The 14,300-nt window shown below is 39.5% G+C and overlaps 6 protein-coding genes across 6 annotated transcripts; 4 read left to right on the top strand and 2 right to left on the bottom strand.

Annotated features, from left to right (window-relative positions):
* Positions 1-97: 97 nt before the first annotated feature.
* Positions 98-3,261, top strand: Su(z)12 (Polycomb protein Su(z)12). Its single transcript, XM_066300688.1, has 7 exons — positions 98-413; positions 478-524; positions 617-779; positions 836-1,156; positions 1,420-2,185; positions 2,243-2,379; positions 2,432-3,261. The coding sequence occupies exons 1-7, from the start codon at positions 314-316 to the stop codon at positions 2,941-2,943; spliced, it is 2,046 nt and encodes a 681-aa protein (XP_066156785.1). The 5' UTR covers positions 98-313; the 3' UTR covers positions 2,944-3,261.
* Positions 3,262-3,648: 387 nt separating this feature from the next.
* LOC136349263 (tether containing UBX domain for GLUT4) lies at positions 3,649-5,738 on the bottom strand. The gene is made up of 8 exons (XM_066300696.1): positions 5,525-5,738; positions 5,268-5,475; positions 5,060-5,215; positions 4,609-5,012; positions 4,341-4,558; positions 4,148-4,287; positions 3,919-4,099; positions 3,649-3,870 (listed from the first exon to the last, which is right to left on the bottom strand). The coding sequence occupies exons 1-8, from the start codon at positions 5,606-5,608 to the stop codon at positions 3,705-3,707; spliced, it is 1,557 nt and encodes a 518-aa protein (XP_066156793.1). The 5' UTR covers positions 5,609-5,738; the 3' UTR covers positions 3,649-3,704.
* A 68-nt stretch (positions 5,739-5,806) lies between these two features.
* On the top strand, positions 5,807-6,834 carry LOC136349273 (uncharacterized). Its single transcript, XM_066300721.1, has 3 exons — positions 5,807-6,026; positions 6,124-6,666; positions 6,719-6,834. Exons 1-3 carry the CDS (start codon positions 5,924-5,926, stop codon positions 6,769-6,771), a joined length of 699 nt encoding a protein of 232 aa, XP_066156818.1. The 5' UTR covers positions 5,807-5,923; the 3' UTR covers positions 6,772-6,834.
* Positions 6,772-11,856, bottom strand: MED23 (mediator complex subunit 23). The gene is made up of 13 exons (XM_066300684.1): positions 10,687-11,856; positions 10,301-10,522; positions 10,017-10,244; positions 9,785-9,963; positions 9,357-9,731; positions 9,207-9,310; positions 8,699-9,143; positions 8,030-8,644; positions 7,842-7,976; positions 7,618-7,790; positions 7,388-7,563; positions 7,146-7,336; positions 6,772-7,088 (listed from the first exon to the last, which is right to left on the bottom strand). Exons 1-13 carry the CDS (start codon positions 11,527-11,529, stop codon positions 6,845-6,847), a joined length of 3,930 nt encoding a protein of 1,309 aa, XP_066156781.1. The 5' UTR covers positions 11,530-11,856; the 3' UTR covers positions 6,772-6,844.
* Positions 11,857-11,913: 57 nt separating this feature from the next.
* Lamtor4 (Late endosomal/lysosomal adaptor, MAPK and MTOR activator 4) lies at positions 11,914-12,914 on the top strand. Its single transcript, XM_066300726.1, has 3 exons — positions 11,914-12,437; positions 12,491-12,581; positions 12,635-12,914. Exons 1-3 carry the CDS (start codon positions 12,295-12,297, stop codon positions 12,671-12,673), a joined length of 273 nt encoding a protein of 90 aa, XP_066156823.1. The 5' UTR covers positions 11,914-12,294; the 3' UTR covers positions 12,674-12,914.
* Positions 12,915-13,149: 235 nt separating this feature from the next.
* LOC136349274 (motile sperm domain-containing protein 1-like) lies at positions 13,150-14,255 on the top strand. Its single transcript, XM_066300722.1, has 4 exons — positions 13,150-13,377; positions 13,447-13,616; positions 13,671-13,804; positions 13,858-14,255. Exons 1-4 carry the CDS (start codon positions 13,245-13,247, stop codon positions 14,075-14,077), a joined length of 657 nt encoding a protein of 218 aa, XP_066156819.1. The 5' UTR covers positions 13,150-13,244; the 3' UTR covers positions 14,078-14,255.
* The last annotated feature ends 45 nt before the right edge of the window (positions 14,256-14,300 follow it).

The raw sequence follows: 14,300 nt of genomic DNA on the forward strand, positions 1-14,300 counted from the left end.
TTCTTTTAATCAATGGATGATTTTTGGCTTCGCCATTGTTATACATTAGTCATGAATTATAATTCTCGTTATTTAAAGTTTTTAAAACATTAAAATATTTAGTGAGTTTTTGAAGTACGTAAAGTAATCTTATGACGCCACGAAATTTCCATCCGAAAGTCGTTGTTAGCTGTCTAGTAAACTGTTTTGATTCATCACGCAATTGTCACTGTCACGGATCGGCTGCCATTTTTCTTTTGGTCTGTGTTACTCGTACGCCAAAATTAAATTCCCCCACGTGTGTGATTGATTTTTGGCGGTTTTTTAACTGAAAATGGCCCCCCGAAAGCGCGATAAGCCAGTAAAGGCTCCTAAAAATCCAAGAATTGATCATATACAAGCGGACCATGAGCTCTTTTTGCAGGCCTTTGAGAGTAAGTGACGCCTTGTTATTCGAACGTTTCGACCACTTTCACCCTTATTTTTGTTCACTTTTAGAGCCCACACAGATCTACCGATACCTTAGAACGAGGAATATGTTTTCGGTGAGTGTTTTTCTTATATTTTAATCTTCACAGTGTCTCAGAAATTGAGCAAATTTAAAGTAAACAACTTAAACAAGGAATGCAATTTTCAGCCCATCTTCCTGTACAGAACGTTGACTTATATGCGACAGCACCGAACTACAAGAACAAATAAGGGCCGAGCTACATTTAAAGTCGATAGTTTACTGCAGAAGGTACAACAAAAGCGAGAGCAACCCTTTGCCCAACCAGGCTATATGAATCTGACATTGTTAGGTGATGTTCATTTGGCCCTCAAAATGTGGACTGTTTTTAAAATGGGTTGATTATAGGGTTTAATGTATCCTCCCTAGATTGTGTGCCAGATTTTGCTCAAGTCGAGTTAATTCTGCTAAAACTCTCACACAAGAAAAGAAAGGATAGTTCAACGACTAGCATGCAAGTTTCGATAGCCACAATGGATGTTCCTGTTAATCCCTTTCAAGGGCATATGCCCTTTACTGTTCCCACTATTAGCATTCCAACTACTCATTTTGATAACTGCAATGGCCCTTTGGTGAAAAGCTTTATGTTGGTGTTTAAGGTCAGGCTTAATAGGGATGGGGAGAAAGGGATGGTTGAGCCTGCTGCCAAGAAAAGGAAAGGGAATGGAGGTAAGTTTAAACTTAGTTTTTGGATTGTCATAGGTAAAGGAAAAGAATCATATTTGGTGTGCCTAAAGCACCATGTGATTATCTTCTCTCACTAGGTAATCTTGAATTGATGTAGAAATTTAGGAGAAATGGTCTTTTTTAATTGTGCCTTGTTGACTATGTAAATACCCACATTTCTTCATAAAAATCGCTAAATATTTTTCACATGAATCTTGAGATCTATAGTCCTAAATTTGAGCCCTATTTGATGTCTTTCATCATAGATGACAATGGGACAGATATCAAAGTCTTCAGCTCCGAACTGACCATCTATGACAAACACAGCAGGTGCTATCTCTCTGATGGAGATTATGACATAGTTCTGCAAGACTCCTCAAGTCCAACTTTATCAAAAATCAACAACAAAAAGCACTCAACTTGGGAGAATGTTAACAATTTAGTTGAAACCTGTGGGAACATAGACGAGTTCGTCAATGGGGCTATATTAAAGTTCCAATTAAACTGGGGCAGTGAGGCTTGTGCCAAAATGGTGACGCGCCCTAAACCTTACCCCTTAGAAAATAAAGAAAATGATCCTTCTGTGGCCAATGGGGATGTTGAGCAGGACCCAAAGCTGCAGATTGTTTATCAGTTTGTTTACAACAACAATTCCAGGCAGCAAACAGAAGCCTGTGAGGACTTACATTGCCCTTGGTGCTACTTGAACTGCAATGAGTTATACACCTTGCTGAAACACTTAAAATTGTGCCATTCACGGTTCACCTTCACATATGTACCCATCAGCATTGGGGCCCAAATTGATGTTGCCGTAAATGAGATGTATGATGGCAGCTTTGTGGGATCCCCTCATGATCTCTTAACACAGCCCTCAGCCTGTGCATTCTCACGCAATGGGCCTGTACGTAGAGCATCAGTCACCTATATTCTAGTGTGTCACCCCAAGAGACCCAAGGCGAATATTTCAGAGTTTTTGGAATTGCATGATTGCGAATATGATGGACAGAGGCCATTTATCACTGGTCATAATAGGTGAGTTTAAATTTTTGGAGCTTTTTTAAAGTTTAACTCGTTCAAAACATTTGGTAGACTATATCATCACACCACGACACGCCTACCTATATACCCGAAAGAAATGGAGGTCGATTCGGAGGGCGAGAACGACCCGGAATGGCTACAAAACAAGACCATGATGATGATCGACGAATTCACCGATGTAAACGAAGGTTTGTGTCCCATCATTGACCGTTTGTGTGTTGTTTACCTTTCTGTTTTCAGGGGAGAAGGAGCTGATGAAGATGTGGAACTTGCACGTGATGAAGCATGGTTTTGTGGGAGACTGCCAGATTCCCCTAGCCTGCCAGATGTTTGTACAGCAAAAGGGAAAGGAGTTGCTGCTTAAGAACTTGTACAGAAACTTCGTGGTTCATTTAACTTCACTGGTCGATTTCGGGTTAATTAGTTCGGTGTGCATGTACACTACATTGCAAAGACTGCAGCAAATGGTGGGAGAGACGTCGGAGATCAAGGATGTGCTGAAACATTCGCGAGAAGCTCAGATGGATACTTTTATTCAGTACAAAGACAATCCTTTTGTATTGCCGCCAAGGAGTTCAGACAAACAGGCTTCGTCCGCCGTAAAAAATACTCCCACGGGGAGGAAAGCTGGTAATGTGGGGCTGCAGAGGCGGAGCAAGTCCGGAGAGAGCTCTCTGCAGGGGAAAAAGATCGGGCCGAAACCTCCGGCCATCAAAAAGAGGTCTGGAGTAGGCTCAGCTAAAAGCAATTAGTGGTGGTTAGCTAGGAATATCAAGCGCCTTGAGGGCTTAGAAACATGTCGGCAGAAGGTTGTAGGAAGTCTCACAGACAAATGAGATTTCAATTATTACTTCTGTCTTGTGATATTTGTCGAGAGAGAGAGAGACATTGAGTAGTGCTCGCAGAATACGTTTTCTTTCGGTCGAATGCACTACCTACCTATGATTTTTCAAAGATTTTTGTTAGATTTTACAGTTATAACTGTTACTAGGGATTGATTCATTTTCACACGTGTGTTTCTTCAATATATTTATTTTGCCATAAAAGAGCAACAACTGAATATAGTTTAATGCAGTTTTTTTTTACAGTTAAATCGCAGACAACAAACAGGGTTTGGGATGGAATTAGTACCTTTCTTTTCACGTACCATAATGCGTCATCTTCCTTAATTTGTTTCCTTTCGTAGAAAATCCGGTAGTGCTTTTTTAATCTCACAAGAGTCAAATTTTCACGAAAAGATTTTCACTCACAAATCTCTATTTTCCCAATTTATTCAAGGTAATCCAGAATCAACGTGCTTCTTACTCAGGATAAATAGAACTATGTAAATCGTTCAAAGTGGCTTAAGTAATATGATTTTTCTTGTATATTTAGTTGCTTCGCTTTAAAATTCCGGTATATCGTGTGAAAAGATATGGGTAAAGCATTACATCTAATGAAAATAATACAGCAGAAAATTAATTACATAAAATGCTTTAATAATAATTAAAAAAGCCTCGATGCAATGCAATTACTAAAGTGGTTTAAACCATTTGGGATAATTGGCAGAGTTGCTAATCACTTTTCTTTCTGTAGTATCACTACTGGTGCTGGCATAGTTCACCGAATTGTCAACAGTACTGCTGGTGTCCATGTATACCTCTTCGTCGGTTTCTTCAATTTTCCTCGTGTTGTCGTACCTAAACAACTGAAAAATTATCTTCTAACATTTTAAAGAAAACTATTACCTTATTCTAGCGGCGGCTAAGCTGGCAATGCTGTTGCTAGTAAATTTATCCTGTAACTCCTTTTTGAGAAACCCATCTCTTTGCATAGTGGCAGCCCCAAAGTAAAGCAAAGCTCCAGGTACACAGCCTATTTCAATTAGCTTGTTATCTTGGCACAGAATTGACTTTGGAGGTGTTGAATCTGAAATTAATTATTTTAATAAAAACGCATCTAAGCTCACTGACTTACAAAGATAAAAATCTAAATTTTGATTTTCCAAGTAGCCTCTTATGAATTCCAAAACGTCCCTAACAGTCTCCATGGGTTTAAAGGTGCCTTGAATCACTGTTCTATCAGGAAATTGTACCCTGATAATAGTTCTCTTGTACCTTAAAAGTTTTAGCTTAGTTTTATGTGGTTACAAGGGCGTTTTCCTTAGTACTTGTTTAGCGACCGCAGTTGCTTTTTTGATTCTTCCAATTCGCGCAGGTGCGACGTTTTAAGCATTCGGTTCTCAAGGTCGTGTCGCATGCGTTTAATGTCTCGCAGGATTTTTTTCGCATCGTCTATAGTGAGCTCAAAAAACTCATCTGGTAGATCTTCACTTGGGACGGAATGGGCCGATTCCAAAGAAAAAACCATGCCATTACGTTCTCCACACTGAAATACCCATGTGAATTTTATTAATTACTAGCTTTGAGTTAACTCACAAAAACAAATTCCTCCTCAATGCTCCACTTGTCGACAGGGTCAGTCTGTACCAGTTTTTTCTTGCCCTTTTCAGAATTTTCAGGAAAGTTCTCAGATGACTTGCGCTTCTCCCTTGCCAATTTTAAGAGATTCCCTCCAGGGTTTTTCATGTTATTCTGAGGTTGTATATTACTATCAATCATGCTATGCCCAACACCATAATCATGTTTCAAAGAGTCAGGCTCGGCACTTGTTTTGCCAGGTTGATTATCAGCCTGAGGGCTTTGTTCTGGTTCTATTGATTGGAACTTTCGGACAAAAGGTTTCTCTTCAGTGGGCTTGGAAGGCAAGAGGGTACTAACATTAGCTTGTTGCTTCAGCAGCTCAGGGTTTCTATTTAAAACCCTTATCATTGCCCTGCCCCCTAAATATCTAAATAAGTACTAAGTTCAGAAGGGCTTAAAGACGTACCAATAAGACCTAAACTTCTTAGAGTGCAAGCCTCTAGTTCCTGGCCATAAATTTCCCTTCTCGTATATATGACTACAGGGTTTTTGTCGGGAACAGCGTTTTCTGGACAAACCTTCTTAAGGATACATAAGAGGGTGGTGTTTGGACTGAAGGTGTCTGAAGTTTATTTAGTACAAGTTTTACAAGAAATTTAGAAGGGTGTCCCTACCAGTAATCCTTGTGCCATTTTCGAGATTCACTGCCAAGGCTACGTCCCCTTCTTCTCGATTTTTCTTTGCAGCAACAAGTTCCAAACAGGCATTATTTGGCAGCCCTGAAAACCTGAATGAATGAGTAGTATCAAGGACTTTAGAGTGGTGTTTGACATCATATTCAATCGGGTTGACACCTTGCTTCCTGCAAACCTCCTCGATTATCTGTAAGCGCAAGATAAAGGCCCCTGCGCTCCCAAAGTGAAGGGTTTACCTGTAGTATTGTGGTGTTGGGGGTGCACTTGACAGTTTGTCTGCGCCCATTTGGGGCCAATACTACTACGCTCGTGCCTGACATACCTGTTTTTGCTTTTTTTTGGTAGGAAATAGTTAATTTCTTTTATTGCACGAAATTCAAGTCATTGGTCTATTGAACAGACATAACCTCAAAGTATGTCAATTTTTTTTTTTATGGGATCCTTATCAGAAGCAGGTGTAAAGAGACAGTATTATGCTCTGAATGTAATTGTAAGCAGTGACATCTAGTATTCACCAAGTAAACTACAGGTTCTCTTCAGTTTAGCGACATTTATAAAAAAACATAACCTAAAAATCTGTGAAAATAAAATCTGAAAATTTAAACATTAATAATTTATTGCAAAAAGAAGTAAAAATGGACAATGTTGATAAACGGTTGCAAGAATTAACAGTAAATACTTCTTCAAGCAATGATGACTCCTCTTCTGGCAATTCAACTGAATCTTCTGACGAAGAAGGTACAGCACATACTCTACAAATCCCAAACTATCTCACTCTTCTTATTTGCAAACTATTCTAATGCTACGTTACTAAACCTATGTTTCTCTTCTCCAGACGTAAGCCCAATATTCCCAGTGGCCATGTGGGACTTTAACCAATGCGACCCTCGCAAATGTTCAGGTCGCAAACTGTTTCGTCTTAAACTAATAAAAACTTTAAAGCTGAAGCAAAAATTCCCAGGGTTGGTCCTAACTCCCACCGCACAGAAATGTGTAAGCCCTGAAGATAAAGCAATAATATCTGCAAAAGGGATAGCTGTGGTTGATTGTTCTTGGGCTCAAATTGATGAAACGCCTCTTGCAGCTTTGAAACCGGCTCATGGGCGGCTGCTGCCTTTTCTTGTCGCCGCTAATCCCATAAATTATGGAAAACCCCTGAAGTTGAGCTGTGTTGAAGCTTTAGCAGCCACTATGTATATAACAGGCTTCAAGAAGGAAGCGCAGTTTTATTTAAATAGGTTTTCATGGGGGCACTCATTTTTAAGCCTGAATAAGGAGCTTCTTGAGATTTATTCAAAGTGTACAGACAGTCAAAGTGTGGTTTTAGAACAGGGGAAGTATATAGAGAGGGAACAGGAGTTGCAAAGGAACAGACAAGGTACATGGTTAAAGTTGCCAATTGCTTTCACTTGGTTTTTTTTTTATTGCAGCATGCAGGGACTTCCCTCCATTTTCCTCTAGCTCAGATAGTGATGACAGTTGATTTTATTTGTTGTACATATATTTTTTTATTAAATTAAAACTTTAAATTACAAGTATAAAAATGTGTTTTATTCTCATGAAGTCTGAGGGGCGTCTTCCAGGCGACTAGTCATAAACCGAAATCGCATCTGCAAAGTGCCACTGAGTTTCCTTATTAAACCCTCCACCTCACTATTTGCAAAGTCACCAAACATATATTTGATGTGATAAAAAAAGTCACAAATTGTGTCTAAATATTTGAGCTGGGGCTGATGCGAATCAACTTGTACTAGCAGCTCATATAGGGTAGTTGTTAGGTTCTGAAGTACTAAATTTAATCTGCAAAAAATATTTGTTTATAATGCTCAGAATGAGTTCAAACACGTCTGAACAGACCTTTGCAGAAATGGTCCGATCAAGTGGCAAACAAACAAAAATTGTTCTTCAGTGCGCACGACCTGAGGTAGCTGCTGACTCATCCACTCAGAAATACTGGCAATTTGTCCAGGGCAGGCGTGATGGAAAGCAGAATGAGCCATGGCAATCATGCTGCTGTAGTCAGTGTTCAGAAATCCCAAATGCGTTTCCTAAAATTCTTAAAATTGCTTCTTTAAATCAAAATTATTCGAATTTACAACCTTGAAATTAAACATCCTGAACAAGTGATAGTCCTGTGGCCAAGGATTTAAATCCATCATGGTGGCCAGCAACAAATCAAAGAGGGAGTCCCAATAGGCCTTAGGAAGAGCTGACAAAATTATACCAATGACATTGATCCATTCGTGGATGCTGTCCAATGGGATGATCATGTGACCTGTCAGGAGCTAAAAGTAACCAGAGACCAAAGAAAACAAAAAGAAAACCTCACCTTTTAATGTGACGTCAAGCAGGCCTTTGGTGATGTGGTCAGGTCCTACAGGCAGAAGCATTAATTCCACGCAGGTTATGTAAAGGATATAATTAACTGCATTGGGGAATTCTGTGAACCTCCAATCTCTCTGAAAGTTGGACGTTGAACCGTTGACTACATTGACCATTCTCCTGCATGGTAAAACAGTTTAAACCCAGAAAATATCTCCATGAGAAACTCACTTGACCATCCGCATAAAATACTCTAAATCGGGTACACCAGACCAAGTCTCTTCAGGATTTTCTGACGTTCCCATGTAGCATTGGAAGTCCTGAGACAAGTCCTCTCGATGATTGATTAATATTGCAATACTCAATCTGTAAAAACATTAAAAATTCCACTACTGAGAACTTAAAATCGACCCACATACTTCCTCTTCAAAATGTACTGATCGCGCAACTGTCCTTCATAGAAATGGAGAGTGTCATAAAGAAATCCTACAGGCCTATTATGGAACTTATACAGACAACCCAGATGCTCCAGCAGAATCTCTAAACTTTTATACACCTGCGTGATTTCAATAAAGCGATGCACCACCACGTCGAAGACAGGAATGAACCGGAGACACACGTTCCCGAAATACGGTTGATATCCGCTGGGTTGCTCTTCCATAGCGAATTTCTCCGGGTACTTGCGTAGAAACTCCATGTGTTTCTCATGCCAATTCGTTTGGTTCCAATGGTCCTTGGTGTTCTCCCTCACGAAGTCGGTCACTCTGTTGCGAAACTCTGTAGCCTTGAGTAGCACCAGCTGGATGATAAACGAGCAAACTTGAGCCTCGCTCCCTTCTAGGGTCCGCAAGGTGAGACACAACACCAAACGATCAATGGTCAGAATGTTATGCTTCCAAATCATATCGTTTATAGTGTCTACGCATCTATTCACGTGTTGCCCTCCTCCAGAAGTGGTGAACTCGGACACTAAATAGTCGCAAAACCTGCGCAAATGAGCCGACAGAGCTCGAGCCCCGATGCGCTCCAATATCCTGAAATTGCATTAATTTTGAGTGAAGATTTAAAAGACCATTAGAAACGCTAACTTATAGGCAATTGGAGTGATGTGATTTTTATCCAGAAGCATCTTCCATATTAAACAAAGAAATAAAGGAGGGGCCCCAGGCACACCAAAATGAGCCATCATGTCGTTTTCATTTGTCATGGAAGCCCACTTCCTGTTTTCCTCTTCTACTGCTTTCTTGAGTTGCTGTTTGTACTCCTGTGACTTTAAGGGCTGTTGGTTGTAGAATTCTTGCATGGGGGTAGGGAGGCATTGAAGAGTATGTTGGGACCAAGTGTGGGGGGTGTGTTGTGCGATGGTGTTTAGAACATCGACGCACCAGCCACCATCTGAGCGAGTGGCGACAGTAGCACGCGCCAGGGTTAAGACCAAAATTCGGTTGAGTTCCTCGGACTCAGTCGAGATTATAGTTTTTTGATCGGCGAGGAACCGCGACAACTCCGGCTGAACGTCACTGCTGCCTAGACCTACAACAGAAGAATGTTGTTTATGCAGTTATAAAACAATTTTCCACAAATTTTAGATCTCACCTGCTATTAGCGTTAAGGCCGTAGTTTCCACGCAAAGAAATAAGTGAGTTTGATTGGCCTGCGGTCCTCCCGCTAATGAGTGTAGGTGACTTAAGACTTGAACTCTAAAAAAAAACCATAAGATTCAATAAAAATTAACACTGCACTAACCTATAGTGAGGTTGTATGTGATGCATCCTATAGCTGAACATTTCCAATAATGTATACATAATCCCCCATGCGTGGCTTTTGAAGACTTGAGGCAGCAATTGCACAATGAATCCTTTTATCCCCAATGCTTCAATTTCCGAATAAACCAAAAGTCGGCTATAAGTCTCGACCAAAGCAGGAGCCAGAGGCAGCCCTGATTTGCTGTTAGCCATTTTCACAATGTGAGCTACAATACTGTGGATTAGGCTCATCTTTGCATGCACTGTAAGCGAGTCTAAGAGGGCCATGCTGATGGGGCACGAAGGTTGGGCTGCGCCCCCCGGACCTGGTTTGGGGGTGACTTTAATGGCGTCCAAAAAGGCTGCCATTGGTATGCTGCAATTGGAAAAAGTTATCTTCAAAAGAGTTTATGTGTAAAAAAAACGAACCTAAAGCACTCAGAGTTGTTGTTTGTGCTGTAGGCATTGCACAGCAAAGCTATCCTATAGTCATTTCCCATCCCGAAAGATGTGCTGTTGGGGGGAAGTAGGTGCTGTAGAAATTCATGGTGAGATCTAAGCCTTGTGGGCAAAGGCCAGTTGATCTTGGTCTGCTCAAAATGAGCAGGCTAAAACCATCATTTCAATTAGGTACTGAAAAAACATCATTTAAAAAAAGTACTTTTTTAGTGAAAAAATGTATCCAAATACATATCATCGCCATTTGCCTGGTGCACTGTGGTTGGCTAAAATCTGGCACAGGAAGTGGCAAATCTTGCTCTGGGAAGAGAAGATCACAAAGCTTGATCACAGGCATAAACATCGCCAAGGGATGCCTCTGAATTGATCCAGAAATAAATTGAAGCAACATCCACATGAGGTGGTCCCTGCCTCGCCGCACGTCTTTGCCCTTTGTGTAATGTAAAAACTTTCCTCATCGCCTCTTAAAAACGCAGTATAACTTACCTGAAGTCGCGCATGCAGAGCAGTTACGACATGAGGAAATATAGCAAAGTTAAAGAGAACAAAATAGATGAGTTGAGAAGACAACTGAGACCACATGCGATCAGTTTCAGGCCCGTCTACGTCGGATTTTTCAAGGGCCATCACTATGAGTTCAACAAGCTGCTCTTCAATTGACTGACACCGATCTTTATACTGCTTGTTGAGCCCAAGCATATGACATACCTTAAAAAAAATAATGGTAATTTTGTTATCACATAAAATGATGATAAAAGGGAGAATGCATCAGAATCCATTCATTTATTTATTCATTATTTTAATCAATCATTTAAATAATAATACTAATAATATAATAATGTTTTCATCGTCATTAAAATAAGTTTTCTTACCATGTCTCTGCTATAAGGCTGTCCTAGCACATAGCGGAGCAATCCTGTCTGTTTCTCCAATAGTTCAGGATCATAAGGCAACCCCCTTTTAATCCCAAATGATAGAGTAATAGGATCCAATTTCCACTGACTCAATAAATAATCAGAACATCCACTGTATTTGACAACAGGTCGCATGTGGGAGTGTCCAATAATTGAAACCATCTGGGCACAGGGCCTGAAACTCTCTATGTAATCTGAAAACAACCCAGCAACACTCCAATGAGGGAAGTGAGCAAAAGGTTTCTGCAGCTCACTCGCCACTAAATAACCTGGCAAGAGACATGCATCTCTATCCAAAATATTCTTCACTAATTCTAAATAAGCCTGATTCTGCAATTTAGTTCCTGTGGTCAATTTCTGAGGCAGCTCCTTAGCTCTTTCATAGCATCCCTTTAGAATATCCCTGACTCCCTTATAATCCACCAGCTCAAGTACATTTCTCAAGAGTTTAAAACAGCAGATCCAAAAATGGGCATTTTGGTAGTGGAGCTGATTAGTGGTAATAATAAATTCACAGACTCTTCTGGCAGGCAGTGTGCCCTTGCGCATACAATACTCGAGCAGGTCCAAGAGCAATACCATTTGAGAATGTGAGCTTTGAGAGGCCACATTTAAGTATTGGCGCAGTGTGTTGTCCAGATATTCAGAATTGAGGGGCTCAAAAAAACTGGAGAGTTCCTGCTGCCATAGTGTCACTTTTTGGGCTTCATCCTCAGGTCTTTGTACCAGGAAAGAACTGAAAGCAAGTTCAATTCCTTCGACTTTTGTGATGTTGTTGAGGATGGTAAGAATTTCTGTCATGTTGATTTAAGTTAATGGGACATAATTAGTTATTAGTTCTGGTTTGAGGAAGGTAAATAAATAAGGAAGCCCTGCGGATTTCGAACCTAACTTTTGGTTCGACAAAATTATGTATTGTTGTTGTCAATGTCTATAAATTTGGCAACAGTGCTTTAATTAATTTTTAATTTAATATTGAGAATAATTAAGGATTCTTTAATTTCGTGATTATGAATTGATGAATGTTGGGAAGAAATTACATAAAGTTTTTTTTTATTTGTAAGTATTATCAATTTTAGTGGTGAAATGAGGAATTCTTAATGATTTTTAATTTGTTTGCAGCGTTGTCGAACTGTACAAATAATTTGATATAATAAGTGGAAATTTTCAACTCTAGAATCGTCACGAAAGTAGCCACGACGATGGAGAAAGAGGTAACAAATGTTTTTGAAGTTGAAAAACAAGAAAAGAAGGTGATCGATGCGTGTAATTATTTTCCATTTTCGTTTCAACCGTCAATTGTCAATAATAGCAATATGGTGGATTGTTGTTATTCAGTGTTAAGACTCATAATCTAGAGTTCTTTTTGTAATAATAATAAATACTCGCAAAATTAGAGAAAAACCCTCAATAAAGATAAATTGCATATTCCCACAATATTTAAAGCCAGTTCGTCCTTTTTTTTCTCTACGCTACCCTGAGAGAGCTAACGCCCCCAACCACCCTTCTAAAATCCCTTTGTTGGGCTCCATTCTTTGGCAGCCAACTCCCTTGGAAAAGTATGCAATGGATCGAAACATTATCCCTGGACAAGTAGGTTATCTTACTCTTAACTCTGAGGGCGCAGTTTTGGCAAGTGGTGGTGAATTGGATAATGATGAAAAATCAGCTGGAGTTATACATGGTTTGATTGGTCTTGCAAACAACAGGTACCCCACAATCAACCCTCTTTATATGGTTATTTTGATTACAACCATTTCAGATTAGACCCACACGCATTCAGTCAGGGCTTCAAAAGACTTACTATTTCTTATCCTGATCATGCTTATGTGGTATGTCTAAGCAATCGAAAGGTTTGTTATTTGAGTTTAAGATTTTGGTGCATTTTTCAAAATTGTGTTTGCAGATCTATATTGTCAAGCGTGTGTTTGAGGTAGCAGAGTAAAGTGCAAGATGCTGTTTATAATATATTTGACTAGCCAAAGATCGCTCCAAGCGATTATTGCTATAGGGGCAATGATGTTTTGCCTTTGTAAAATTTACGTTATTCTAGCCGTGCAGGTGAATAAAATGGACAGTAGTGATGAGTTTGATTGGAATAATCTTTGAATTAAGAAATTGTTAACATAAGTATGAAATAGGAACTGTTAATTAGATTTGATGGAAAAAACGTTATTTTTTAGTTACTTTGTGTTTTTTTTCCCAGGTCTAAGTACTTTTACCTTATTTTTGCTCAATAAATTTAATTCGATTTTATTAAACGTTTCCTTAATTTACTGTTAATCATTCCACCTGTGGCAACGTTGGCAGCACACTGTTGCACCATCTGGAGATTGTTCTATGATCTTCTTATTCTAGTTTCACGTATCAAACAAGGACAGTTATAGTTCCATTCTTATTTTTCAATAGTTTAACACGTGACGTCGTTTTCCTCGTTTCGTGTTTTTTGTTTTTAATAATCAGCTGTACTTTCACAACAAAACAAATCTAATTCGAATGCCTTGCAGACTTCGAAAATGAACCTAAATGTCCGACAAATTCCCGTGTTCGCCTTTCCCACAAGTTTAAAATTCTACCTGGGTACTAAGAGCAGCCACACACAAGTATTGACTCTCTATAGCCCTTACGATTTTCCCATTAAGTACAAAGGTAAGCTGAAGCAAAGACAGCTAAAGCTTTTCTTCTAACAGCTGTAGTCATTTTCTAACGTTTACATAGTCCATTGTCACTCTTCTGCATGGGACAAGTATGTGGTGCCTACACCTGAAGGCACCATCCCTGGTCAGAGCACTATCGATCTGGTGATAACTCATAAACATGTGGTTCCAGTAAATTGCAACATTTCTGATAAGCTTAAGATTGTGATCCAAGACCCTGAAACTGACCAAGTAATGATGAAAAAACTCAATAAACTGTATACTTGAGGTTATGATTTGTCTTAGATTATTGGCAGAAAGACCATAGAAGCCATACTTTTGCCTGGTGAGAGAGACTCCAGTAGAGCTCCCACCGAAGATGATTTTTCTGAGGTGCAAAGCCATGAAGGTTCAGTACAAGGTACTGCTAGCATCATCAGGTATGTATCTTTCTTGTTATATTTGCCCTAATGAAAGTTTCATGTATTTGAAGATCAGCGCCATATTTCGCCCACTCTGCATCTCGTTCAGCGGGTAATAATTTAGTGTTTGGAGGAATTGTAGCAGTCTGCGCGGTACTATTGTTTCTCCCTACTGAAGTGGACGTGACCAAGCCATCAAATCTCCCAAGCTATCTGCATGTCTCTCACAAGGTGCAGATCTTCGCCGCCATGGTTTTAGGAGCTTTTTTGTGTGTATTGGTTCGGTCTTAAGAGGGCTCAATGAATACTCATTATAGCTAATTTTATTTATTTTATTTTTATAAACAATTGGGTCTTTTATCCTAATAGGTAGGTACTTAAGGGACGCATCAGTGAGTGGAGAGTTACCTACGTTATTTACAGTTATTTTTGTATATAACGAAACAATAAATGACAAATAATGTTTTATTCATATCCAAAAACTCTTTTCATCCCTTGTTCAATGGATAAATGC

Source organism: Euwallacea fornicatus, chromosome 37 (genome assembly GCF_040115645.1).
Source record: "Euwallacea fornicatus isolate EFF26 chromosome 37, ASM4011564v1, whole genome shotgun sequence".
Taxonomy (NCBI): Eukaryota; Metazoa; Arthropoda; class Insecta; order Coleoptera; family Curculionidae; genus Euwallacea; species Euwallacea fornicatus.